The following is a 13,069-nucleotide window of genomic DNA, read 5'->3' on the forward strand; positions in this document are numbered from 1 at the left end:
TATTGTAGAAACAGTAAAAGCAAAATTGACAAAATGTGAGGTTTGAAATTTTCAAAATAAAATCCAATAAATTCAGTACATCTATCTATGTTAGTGATTTTGAATAAAGATGGAAGTGGGAGGGGCTCAGTATAACATTAATTAACCCATTAATTGAATGTTTTACTAGTTAAGTAAAATGAGATTATCTTCTTTTGTAACTTAATACAATCAAAGAGATTTTTGGCCAATGAATATTCTTTCAGTGTTAATCTGTTTTGGAGTCACTTCTAACACTCTCTAATGCTTAAATTGCAAATAGGTGTTTTATGAAATACAATAAATAGAGGTAATGGGAAGAATATTAGACTAGGATTGGGAGATTTGGATTGGAATCCAGGTTCTGCCATTCACTAGCCCTCTGAACTTTGAGTTAACTACCTCATTTGGAAAGAATCAGCTGCAAATGGATTTTCTAAGTGCTTCATTTGTAAATATATTAGCTGTTAAATTCAAGCCTGAATGATTGAATAAAGATCATTCCTGAAGATATTTAAAAATAGAAAACACTCTTACTTTGAGTATTCTGTTTGTGGTCCTGGCTGATGTCCTCTACTTTGGTCACTGTTGTCCCCTTTTTTTTTGTTACATCTTCTCTAAGTACTGCTACCCTTTCGAAGTGGTACCAATCAGCGAAATGGCTGAGAATAACAGGAAAACAAGGAAAACTCTGAAGAATGTTTGAAACCTACTGCATTTATTTTTCTTTAGTGATGTATTCCACATACTGAAGGCAGCCTCAGAGTACTGATTGCTGAATGTCACTACGATGATTGTAGAGGAAGCTTTTTTTCTCCTTTGTGTTCCTTCAGTACAGTTATTGTATATATATTTTTTAAATTCAAGCAAACTCAGATTTCAAAATTTTCTACTTCCAAGTCTTGGAAATAATTAATGTGACACCTTAATAAAAGGTCACAGCAAAAACAACCAATAGCAGAATAGCATAAGGATTCAAGATGCTGCTTTAGAGCAGTAGTTCTTAAACTACTGGGGACAGGAGTGGAGGGAAAAGGTTGATAGGACTCCATCCTTGTTTCTCTTCCAGAGCAGTTCTGTGTTTGTTTTACATGCTAGGTTTCCAAGTAGCTTTTAGGAGTAGCACTTGGACTTCTTTAAAAAAAAAAAAAAAGTCAATTAACAGAAGTACATGGAAAAGTTTCTATGAAACATCATTTGTATTAAAAAAAAAACTTGATTTAAATTATTTACTTAGCAAAATATTTTTGTTTATTAACAGAAGTAGATATGCAATATGCAGCAAAAGTATATCGTGATGAACGACTTCGAAGGAAGGCAGATGCCTTGAGCATGGACAACTGCAAAGAACTGGAGCGGCTGACCAGTATTTATAAAGGAGGATGAACTGGAATTTTATTTATATCTTTTAACATACTATTTATTTTTCCTGTGAGTTTAGTTTCATCATGAGAGCTAAAGAAAAAGATTTGTTTTAAAAACTAAACTGAATAGTTGGTCCCTGAAATTTTGGACTGTTTATGACCTACTGACTCCTTTAAATAGTAATAAACTGAAAACTAAAATCAATATTTTAGTTATGCTTCTGTAATTATTTTCACTTTAAAAGCTTTTATGATGACTAACAAAAATGTCTCAAGAAAGGATTATCACACCTGTAGCAGTTTTCAGTTTTAGTGATTCTCCATTTTTCCCCTTATGTAAATATTTATGAAATGATCATTTTGTGTACATATAAGTTATTGCCTTTTTATTTAAATTCTTTGTGTTTAGCTCCATGAGACACTTCAGTTTAAATTGATGGAATAAATGTTCTGTGACAAAATTACATGTTACTTGTCAGATGTTGAATGTGTAGAGTTTAAACACTGAAACTTTTTCAAAAAGAAAAGGAAAAACAAAAGATGTTTAAATTAATTTTGTGTAAAATCTTGTAGCATTATTAGCTATTTTAATATTGCCATTATATTCCAAAATATATATTGAGATAAATGAACTGGTGTAGAGTATCAAGTTGCTGTTTATTTAGTTTTATGAATTGCTAAGCCATGCATAGAAATGAAATGCTATACTGATAGATTTTAAAGAAATTATGAGGAAATGGCTATATATTAAACAAAATGGGTCTTCAACAGTAAATTGCATTATGTCATTTGCAATTCCAATTATTAAAATACCCCCAAATGTTCATATACAGGGGAGGGCAAAAGTAGGTTTATGGTTTTACTATAAATAAATAATACATAATTAATGAATAATAACATAAGAATAAACTTTTGTGTACTCACAACTATAAACCTACTTTTGCCCACCCCTGTATATGTCTTTGAAAGCTGCTAAACTTTATGAAGAGAACCAACATGTTTCCTCCACCCTCATGGAAATTTGCAGTTTCTTCTTAGTGATAATTTAAGCAGAATCCAAAAGTAAATGGATTCTTCTACAAATAAATAATAGGAAAAACTACTACTTTGCTTTGTGCCTTTTAACCTGATTGCCAACTCTTAAATACATAAGTAGATTACAGCACACTTATTTGATGAGGGCATGATCTGTTTGGCCACATGCAACAGTGAGCAGAAATATAGCAGCAGATAGAATAATGATTTATAGCAAGTTATCCTTATAAAATTCTGAGCTAAAATCTATTCACCATTGAGAATTCAATTAATCCATTAGGAATAAGCTCCTTGTAGTTAAATCCATAATATAAATTTGAGAAATCAGATGGAAATTGAAGTTTTATTACCTATATTGGGTATGAAACTAGTTGATTTCTAATCTATGTTTAACATAGTAATAATTTTGCTTCATTCTCAGTTAATGGAACATGAACACATCTTTGGTAATTTTTTTGTGTGTGAGAGAATGCTAACTAAAGTGGCAGTATTCCTTTGTTTAAAGATTTTTTTTCTGAATGTAGTCAATTTATAGCATCTGTTAAAACTTTTAAAATGATCACTTTTTTTCTTTTTTTAAACATATTTTATTGATTTTTTACAGAGAGGAAGGGAGAGGGATAGAAAGTTAGAAACATCGATGAGAGAGAAACATCGATCAGCTGCCTCCTGCACACTCCCTACTGGGGATGTGCACGCAACCTAGGTACATGCCCTTGACCGGAATCGAACCTGGGACCTTTTAGTCCGCAGGCCGACGCTCTATCCACTGAGCCAAACCGGTTAGGGCAAAAAAATGACCATTCTTTAAAAAATGTTCTCTTGTATCCCCTTTCCAGATGAGTCAATAGAAATACCTGATTGAATTAGTTTAAACTAAACAGTATATTGTCCTAGGAAAGTTGGACAGCTTAACTTTCTTTTAGAAATGCCACCTTTAAAAAAAATAGCAGTACTTAAAAGAAATACAATTTCAAATATTTTCTTGAGCCTGTACAATGAATTTTTTTAAAAGGCCACAGCATTCTACTTAACTTTGAAAATTCATATGCATCAGAAAACTTATGGAGATTTTCATCCATTTATTTTTCCTTTTTAAAAAAATACATTTTATTGATTTTTTTACAGAGAGGAAGGGAAAGGAATAAGAGAGTTAGAAACAATCGATGAGAGAGAAACATCGATCAGCTGCCTCTTGCACAACCCCTACTGGGGATGTGCCAGCAACCAAGATACATGCCCTTGACCGGAATCGAACCTGGGACCCTTCAGTCCGCAGGCCAACGCTCTATCCACTGAGCCAAACCAGCTAGGCTATTTTTCCATTTTACTGGGATATTTACACGATTGTGGTTGATGCTTATGTGACTAGACTCTCTTGCCTGATTCTTTTTTTCCCTTAATCCTGGCTTTAAGGAGGCAGATAAAGTTATGAAAATAAATGAAATATATTAACAAGTCATACATGGCTTTTGGACAGTATTACATTTCAGTTTCTTTTCTACATTCTATTATATTTCATAAAATGTTCGGGGAAATGTGTTTGATAAAATTTTGGAACCGTGGGAAATGACTGAGTGCCTGACAGCATAAGCTACATATAAAATATGCAAATAAAGAGTAAGTCCTTAATGTTACCTGTATCATGGTGTAAAGGCCCAGCCAAGTGTTAGAATTTTTGGTTAATTCTACAAAATAAGAAGACGTTAGCTATTTTAACACATTGCTGACAGATCATGAGAATTCTCGCTTCATATTACACAATGTTTTACAAAGTATCATACTTTAAAAAGATGTTAGCTTGTAAGAACATGTAATAACTTCAGAATGCAATGGGTATTTAATTTTAAAGCATGCCTTTAACATTTATGTAAAACATTTTTTGTACTCATTCAATAGGAACTTATCTGGTCACTGGGTAAAGCTAGCAATAAAACTACTGGTCCACAATGTGTTAAGATGTAAGATTTTCATATTTTTTGCTACTTTTAAAAATCCAACATTTTGTCATCTTAGTTTTACCTACATGAGCCTTGCAATTTCATTTGAAAACTTGTACTGTTCATTTTAATCATTGCCTAATAGCCCTCTTTAAGTATTGCTTTACTAGCTTTTCTTACTGGTATTTTAGAAGTTTGGCAGCAAGTATATTTATTAATGATTTACATTTTTATCCTTTACAACACACACATAAACATTATCCTTGTGAGGATGTGGGGGAAAGTAAATAATACCTTTTCTTCTACTTTTTTTTTTTTTATTCCTTAGTGCTCAATTAGACAGGTGCTAGACATTTGTACGTTTCAGAATTTATTTTAATGAAATGATAATTCTCAACAATGAGAAATTTCAAAGTGTAATCCATCTAATAAATGAGAACAATAATTTTAGAAACAGATTGCATTTGAATGCTTAAATAAGTAGTTGTTTCATAATCATTACATGCTTACTTAAGATTTACAAAGATTTGGTAGAGAAAAGGTCCTTAAGGCATATGTATGCCAAGGCATTAAGCCAGTCTGCCTTTGTATCAGCTCAGGTGTTCACAGGAACAGGAATGTAAAATTTCAGCCCTTTTCTTTAATTGCACTTTTATGCTTAAGTTTTCTTCCTGTTAACTCTCCAGTTACACTAGTATGTAAAATAGTTACCAAGAAATATGATTAACATCTTGATTTCCTTTGTTGGTCTCCATTATTTTCAAGTGCAGCTGTTATTTAATACACTTGACATGTTAATATTACCTAATAATGGATTCCTACATATTCATTAAAAGTAAATTTCCCACTTGTGTTAAGGCAGTGAAATATTTTTTGATGTCCTGAGGACCAAATTAGCCATTTTTTCCAGTTCAGTAAGTATTAAGTCAGAGGACTAAGTGGTTCAAAAGGAAAATTAGTGTGTTTATTTAGCCCTCCCCATATGAAGCTTGGGTTTACTACTACCCATATAACTGTCTTTATACTAAGTGAAGCAAACTAAAATGGCATTCATAATCTTTTTTCTTATCAGAATAGAAAAACTTCCAAAAATGAACAATGAACCAGAATTTTCATCTTTACTAAATAGCTAAAAAGGCTTGTCTTTTGGCCACAATGGATTACTGCCTAGTTAAAATCCATAAATTTTTCTATAAACCAGTGAAGAGGAGTCATCTGATAACTTCCCAAAATCTTTTAATTGTATTTTTTAATTACAAAGAAAAAGTGGGTAGAAGAGGATCTTCAAGGAATTCTTGCATATTTCTTTAATAATCTGGGAAGCAATACAGTCCTAGAATTCAGGTTTCCTTTTTGGTTTTATTACTATTTAAATAGGTACTTTCATATAAATGGAGACATTTTCCCTCAAACATTAATTCAAAACATACTCCTTATATTAAGGATTATGTAACCACATTTTTTTGTAAGTTCCCTGTAACTTTTTCCTGTGGTACGTGATTATTTAATTTTATTATCTGCTGGTTTGGGGGCCAATAGATTTGTGAATAGTCTGTGGATGTGTCCATGTATAGTTGTATATATTTTCCAGCTAATACCTCAAAATGTGTGATTATTTTATACCACACTATGTTTGCACAGAGCAGAGCTTCCATTAGCCGTGGATATTCTTTGAAAGCAGTTCACAGAATTTCATTGGTGGGAATTCTTTCATTGGTGTAATATTTTTCATATTTTCAAGTTTCCTGTTGTAAGGCCCATACTTCAAATATAATTGTCTTCTCTATCTAGCAATCTGGAAATATGTAGGTGGTAAGAAGTGTTTCTTGGAATGTCTTAGTATGTTATTGAAAATTGGGATTACTGGTTGCCAAGCTGTCTAGTAACTGCCTAACAGATGTTGCCTGGCATGAATATGAACGGGTCTCCGTCACTGCAGCACAGGAACCGGGACTTTCCCGTCTGAGAGTTGCCATTTAAGAGCACTTCTAAAGTGATAGGCATCTCCCAGTGACATTGGAGTATTTTAAGCACCAATTTCAAAATGAATTGTTTTAGTTGGATAACTATGCCAATGAGAAGAAACTCACAGATAAATGATATTTTACAATTTATTTGTATTAAGAAATGCTTCCTACCTATTTTTTTTTTTTCTGGATTGCTACATAAGACTTTCCATTTAAGTTTAAGTCATGTGTCTTTAAAAGCTGCAGGTAATTTTCAAGGTGTGGTAGGATTTTAATGGAAGCCTTGTATTAGTTAAATGAAGTGAAACCGGTCAAGGAAATCTTTGTCTATAGTGCACTCAAGATTATACGATTAGATTTAAATGAAATGTCTGATTTGTAAAATATTTAATGTTATATCAGACTTAAATTTTTTGTGAGAACTCTGTTCAAGAATGAATTTTAATGAATGTTCTGCTGAGTGATTTGATTTTTTTCTTTCAGTCTCTGAAGTTTATCTCAGTATATGAATAAAAAGGTCTGTTCTCACTCTACAGCATTTGTTTTATCATGTTTTATATTCTTAATATGCCCTTTCTTTCAACCATCCAGTAAATGAATGAATGCTAGTATCCCCAGGGAAGGAGCAGAGTGCTGGGAATTAATCACTGAACAGGACAAAAATCCTTATGAGGTCTATATCTAACAAGGAAGATAAATGTCAAGTAAATGACTATGATGAAAGCCACAGAAAAATTACAAGGTACAATGAGAGCATATATCTAGAAGACTTAACCTACTTTGGGAGGACCAGGAAAGATTTCTCTGACAAAGTGAGTTGAAGCTGAAACCTAAAAGATGAGAGCAGCAGTAAGGTGAACCCTAGAGAAATGTTTCAGGCAGAGTGTGGTAAGTTGATAAAGTCATAGGAACTTCACAGCAATGAAAACAAACTTTTATGGTTATGGCATAAGGAAGCCAGGGTAAGTTAGACAATTAAAATAGGAGTCAGATTCCATAGGACCATATATAAACCATAATGGTGATAACTGGACTTTAAGTCAGGAGAAAACCTTTGTGATTTTTTTTTAAAATATATTTTATTGATTTTTCACAGAGAGGAAGGGAGAGAGAGAGTTAGAAACATCGATGAGAGAGAAACATCGATCAGCTGCCTCCTGCACATCTCCCACCGGGGATGTGCCCACAACCCAGGTACAGGCCCTTGACCGGAATTGAACCTGGGACCCCTCAGTCCGCAGGCCGACGCTCTATCCGCTGAGCCAAACCGGTTTTGGCAACCTTTGTGATTTTTAAGGAAGGACTTACATTATGAGATCTGAGTTTTTAAAATATTTTAGTTGCTGTGTGAAGACTGGAGGGCAAAAGTGAATGTAGGAAGGATAGGATATTGTCAAAGAAGAGGTGATCATGGCTTGGACCAGAGTAGGAATATTAATAAGTAAATTATTTTGAGATATAAACAAGGCAGAACCAAAAGAATAATCAAATTGAATTTGGGATAAATGGAGGCAGCAATTAAAAACTTCAAAAATTTGGCTATAAAAGTAGAGAAAAAGTGGTAGCTGGAAATGTGGTTTTATAAGGCCTTTCTTTTATTACATAAGACCTTAATATTTATTACATAGGAAAACTTACCAATTTTTTATCCTAATAAAAGAGAAACATGGTAATTAGCGTACGACCGCTACCCTTCCCATTGGCTAATCAGGGCAATATGCAAATTAACTACCAGCCAAGATGGCGGCCAGCAGCCAGGCAGCTTGAAACTAACATGAGGCTTGCTTGCCTCAGTGACGGAGGACTCCAACGTTCCCCGCCTGCCACTGCAGGCCTCTGAGCTTCAACTCTAACCAACTATGTAACAAATATAGAAGCTAAACAAAACCCCAGAAACCTGCTTTAGTCCGACGGGCTTCAGCCAGCAGTATTGCAACATTGTAAGCAAAGGCCAGAAACCTACATTCAACAGTGGAGGCCTAAGAGCTGGAGCCAAGCCTCAAAGCTAAAGCTGGCCCAGAATAAAAAAGAAAAAAATGAGCAGTTGGGAGCTCCAGTCACCCCCAGCCTGAAAACAGCCCTCAGCCCCTCACCCAGACTGGCCAGGCACCCCAGTGGGGACCCCCACCCTGATCCAGGACACCCTTCAGGGCAAACCAGCCGGCACCCACCCATGCACCAGGACTCTACCCCATATAGTAAAAGGGTAATATGCCTCCTATCACTGGGATCAGCGGAGCCGTGAGGCCCCCCGGCACAGGGATCAGCATGACAGGGGGCAGCGCCCAAACACCCTGATCGGCCCTGCTCTGTGTGTGACAGGGTGTGGCGCCCCAACCCCCCTACCCCACGGGCCCTGCTCTGTGATGGGGTAGAGCCATAACCTCCTCATCGGCCCTGCCCTGAGTGTGAGAGTGGCGGCACCCCAACCCCCTGATCGGCCCTGCTCTGTGGGTGATAGAGGGCGGCGCCCTAACCCCCCGATTGGCCCTGCTCTGTGCGTGACAGGGGGCAGTGCCCCAACCCCCTGATGGGCCCTGCTCTGTGTGTGACGGGGTGGCGCCGCAACCTCCCCGTCGACCCTGCCTTGAGTGTGACAGGGGACGGTGCCCCAACCCCCCAATCAGCCCTACCCTGAGCGTGACTGAGGGTGGCATCACAACCTCCGATCGCCCTGCTCTGTGCATGACGGGACGGCGCCCTAACTCCCCATTCAGCCCTGCTCTGAGCCTGACCAGGGGCTGCACCTAGGGATTGGGCATGCCCTCTGGCACCTGGGAGCAGGCCTAAGCCAGCAGGTCATTATCTCCCGAGGGGTCCCAGACTGCGAGAGGGCACAGGCCGGGCTGAGGGACCTCCCCTCCCCCCTGAGTGCACAAATTTTTGTGCACCTGGCCTCTAGTTTTGATATAAAGGGCCAAGTAGAAAGTGAAAATGAATTCACTCTCAGGATAAGAGAAAAACATAGAACCCCAAGGCAGGGTTGAATGCCACCATTTAAGTTAGGAGACCAGAGTAGGCGAGGGCATAAAATTAATGGAGCTGTGTCCCAGGTGCTAAGGGTTTAAATAGGGGAATGGAAATGATTTTCAATCAGGTCATTTGCTATGGAACTGCTAAATTCACTTATAATAATGAAAGTCATTTGTAACATATGTACCATTTCATCTTCTCAGGAATAATAGAAAATATCCAATTCTTTTCATCATGTCTTGGGCTAGTTAATTCTTTTTGTACTCTTGCTAGGCATTGGAACTGAAGACCAGTCATAAACAAGTTCCCCTTGACTTCATTTTCCTTCTATCTACTGTAGGTTTTTTAAAATGTGCAAACAGGCAAGGCTCCAAATAAAAAATAGCATTCCTTACAGGCACAGCCTTCCAATTCAAGAGCCTGTGAAAGGTTGTCCAATGTCTGCATATTGAGGTGCATAGATAACTGTGAGAACTCCATAAAGACCATGGCTCCTCAATTCACTCTAGACAAGGCCATGAGTTAAGAGCAGTGGGTGGTGTTAAGTCCGCACCAACAGGAGGCAGGCAAAGAGATCCTGTTAGAGTTTAAGAAATTTTATTACATTCTCTCACAGTGGGCTGAGACCAGTATATCCGGGTCAGCAAGCAAGAGTAGGGAGGGTGGGATATTTGTGTCTTGTGAAGGTCCCCAGGAACCAGATGCAGGTGCAGGAAGTCAGGTCTAAAGCCGATTTTCTCAGCCGGTCAGCTTTCTCTGTGACACCTGAAATAAGAATAACAGGAAAACCGCAGAGAGCAGGAGATCCAAGTGGGGTATAATGGAAAAGAACTGAGTGCAGGGGAATGATTCAGAATATGCCTAGCATTCTAACCTTCTATTTTCCTTCTGTGAACTGGGGCTGACGAGGGAGGTTGATCTCATTCTTCTGTAGCTTCTTCCTGCTCAGGTGGGGCATAGAGCTGTCCCCTACCTAGTTAGGGACTGAGAAAGGCGATATCTAGTGTAGGGCTGGAGAAGCATTATTTCCCCTATGGATCTTAATGATAGCCTGGATGTAGTTTTGGAGGGAGGAAGAAATGGCTCTTAGGATGCATGAGCCAAAGATCAGTGCCAGAAAGAACATTAAGAGGGATCCAACTAAAGGCAGAAGCCAAGAGGTCCAATCTAGATTCTGTGGCCAGGTGCCCAGGATTCTGAAAGCTGTCAGAGTTTTGTGGCCCTATCATCTAGTTTGTCCTTGCTGGTCCCAGAGTAAGCGGTGAGAACCTTAAAGGACTGGTTATTAGGGGCAATGTCTATCTCAGGGATGATAGACTAGGGTACAGGTCCCAGTCCAGTTGGCTGGGAGACAGAGATAGGTACTGGTACCACACAGTAACAAGATTCCTTGATTTTTTAAGCAGAAGGTTTTTTCGATGGTGAAGAGGTGAATGAGCTTGTTGTTTTCATTTTCCCAAACAGAAAGAGTTCCAGCTAAGGTTGCCCCGGTAAGGAGCTGAAAAGGGCCTTCAGGATTGACCTGTGTAGCCCCTGTGGTGGTATTCTCAAAAAAAATACATTTTCTGTCTGTGTCTACCCAAAATTTGGAGTGTGTGAGGCCATGGGAGGGGATTTGGCGGCAGTTAGAACGTAATTGTGATTTGTAATCCTGCCAGGGGAAGTAGTTAATGCAGGAAAGAGGTCGACCTGAACAGAACTGGGAAGTGTCAGTTGTTGGGAAGGTTGCTGAGATGGTAGGCCAGGCTGAGAATTGAACAGGCTTTGAGAAGTAGGCTGTTTGGGTAACTATATAACTAGCCCAACGCTTGAAAGAGGGCTGAATTTCAAGAGTAAAGTGGCATAGGCGTTGATCAAGATATCCTAAGACCTTTCCTACAGCGTGTGTCCTGTTGATGCAGAGAGGGGCCCGAGATACTATGACGGTGTTGGTTGTTACTGGTCTTGAGATGGGGACTTTGTTGGAGTGCTCGGTGATGTTGTTTAAGTATGACTGGAGTAACTGTACGGCCCTGCCTGTGAGTGTTCTTTTAGTCATTTCTGTGATTTTGAAGTTATAAATTTCATCGAGGTGCTTGAGTTGGAATGGGAGTCCTCCATGTACCTTGTAGTGGAAGGATAGACTGGAGTTGGCCCATGTATGTAGGGAGGCTGGGACTGCCGTGTAGCTAGCTGAAAAGAGGGGAAAACAGGTTATGATGAGGAGGTGATGTGTTAGGTCTAGGGTTCGAGAGAGACAGTGAGGACTTAGGAGATTTGTTAGAGGTATGGGGTAAATCTGTGTACAGAATAAGGGGAGAAGGATTAGGGAGATCATTGTACAACCCTAACAGTGTTAAGCGTAGTTCCAACCAGGTGACATAAGGTAATGGTACATCAGAAGAATGATAAGGATGACCCACAGGAAGACCAGGCACTAGAAGAGGGGAGATCTTATAGTATCTTGGTCAATCATGGGGCCAGGTTTAACCAGGCTGTAATCTGTTCCCAGGAATAGTCAAGAAAATCCTCTGGGAGGAACGTGTCCCACAGGAAAGACAAGAGGTACGATTCCGTGGGGGTGGGGAGTGGATGCTGAGAGGGACAGGAACAGCTGCTATGAGGTGCAGAGAGTGAGGCAGGGACCAGTACAGGCAGAGCAGTGAGGGGCAATGGGGGGAGCCTGGCTCACAGGGGATTAGGTAAAGGTCTGGGACTTACACTTCCTTGGGAATTTTTGTGAACTTGAGGCGAGCTGGTCCGAGGCTGACACTCCAATACAAACGGACTGGTGGAGCCCGGGGTGGGGGCTCACTTCAACCTGGAGGAGTGGAGTGAGGAAGGACACCCCTGTGACTTGGCCGCCTTCCTGTGGTCAGAAGTACCTGGTGTGGGCCGGTCCACCTGGGCTTTAGGGTCCCCCGGCTGCTGGATGCTGGAAGCATATCCAGTCTCCCGGTTCCAGTGGAGGATCAAGGGGGGAGTGAGTGGGAGGCGTAGAAGCACTGTGTTGGCATGTTGCCCAAGGAGGTGACCAGTGAGGTCGAGGGTGGAGAGAATCCCCACAAAGGGCTAGAGGTGTGGGGACGTGTCCAAGTAGGAAGGGTCTGCAGTGCAGACGCTGGAAAGGGCTGGAGGCTGGGTTGTCTGGAACCAGTGAGATGGGGCTCAGGAAGACGGCTGAGGGGGTGGATGAAGGGGTGGAGTCCAGAGACGGGGCAGTGGGAGGAGGGCTGGGGGGGAGGGGGGGGTCAGAGGGGAAGGGAGGGCCTGAGGGGCCGGACAGGCGGGGGAGGACTGACCAGAAGCCTCAGGGCTGGGTGGAAGGGGGCTTTGAGTGCAGGAGGAGGATCTGGTGGGTGTAAGTATAACAAGAGAGAAGGAGGATTACAGAGAGTTAAGAACTGAAAAACTTTACCAAAAACCCTTCATTTCAGTTACACTTACTATCTTAACTCTATGAGATTTTTTAAAAATATATATATTTTATTGATTTTTTACAGAGAGGAAGGGAGAGGGAGAGAGTTAGAAATACCAATGAGAGAGAAACGTCGATCAGCCGCATCCCGCACACTCCCCACTGGGGATGTGCCCGCAACCCAGGTACATGCCCTTGGCCGGAATCGAACCTGGGACCTTTCAGTCCGCAGGCCGACGCTCTATCCACTGAGCCACACCGGTCAGGGCTCTATGAGATTTTAAAGCCAATGATTACCTAAGCCATTCTCCTGATACATTCTGTAACTGGGGTAACATGACCGTGACACCTTTAAGGAGGCTGGAATAAAGGCGG

The 13,069-nt window shown here is 39.9% G+C and overlaps 1 protein-coding gene and 1 long non-coding RNA gene across 2 annotated transcripts in view; one reads left to right on the forward strand and one right to left on the reverse strand.

Moving 5' to 3' along the window:
• The window catches only part of DNAJB14 (DnaJ heat shock protein family (Hsp40) member B14), a 51,555-nt gene extending 44,698 nt beyond the window's left edge, over window positions 1–6,857 (forward strand). Inside the window, exon 8 of the mRNA XM_059664616.1 lies at window positions 1,280–6,857. Coding sequence (XP_059520599.1) covers window positions 1,280–1,404 — 125 coding nt within the window. The 3' untranslated portion in view covers window positions 1,405–6,857. The remainder of the gene's footprint in view (window positions 1–1,279) is intronic.
• Window positions 6,194–7,857, reverse strand: LOC132215807 (uncharacterized). Its single transcript, XR_009448620.1, has 2 exons — window positions 7,606–7,857; window positions 6,194–7,376 (listed from the first exon to the last, which is right to left on the reverse strand). It is a non-coding gene; the product is annotated as an uncharacterized LOC132215807 (long non-coding RNA).
• Between the last annotated feature and the right edge of the window lie 5,212 nt (window positions 7,858–13,069).

The sequence above is a fragment of the Myotis daubentonii genome, chromosome 1 (genome assembly GCF_963259705.1).
Source record: "Myotis daubentonii chromosome 1, mMyoDau2.1, whole genome shotgun sequence".
Taxonomy (NCBI): domain Eukaryota; kingdom Metazoa; phylum Chordata; class Mammalia; order Chiroptera; family Vespertilionidae; genus Myotis; species Myotis daubentonii.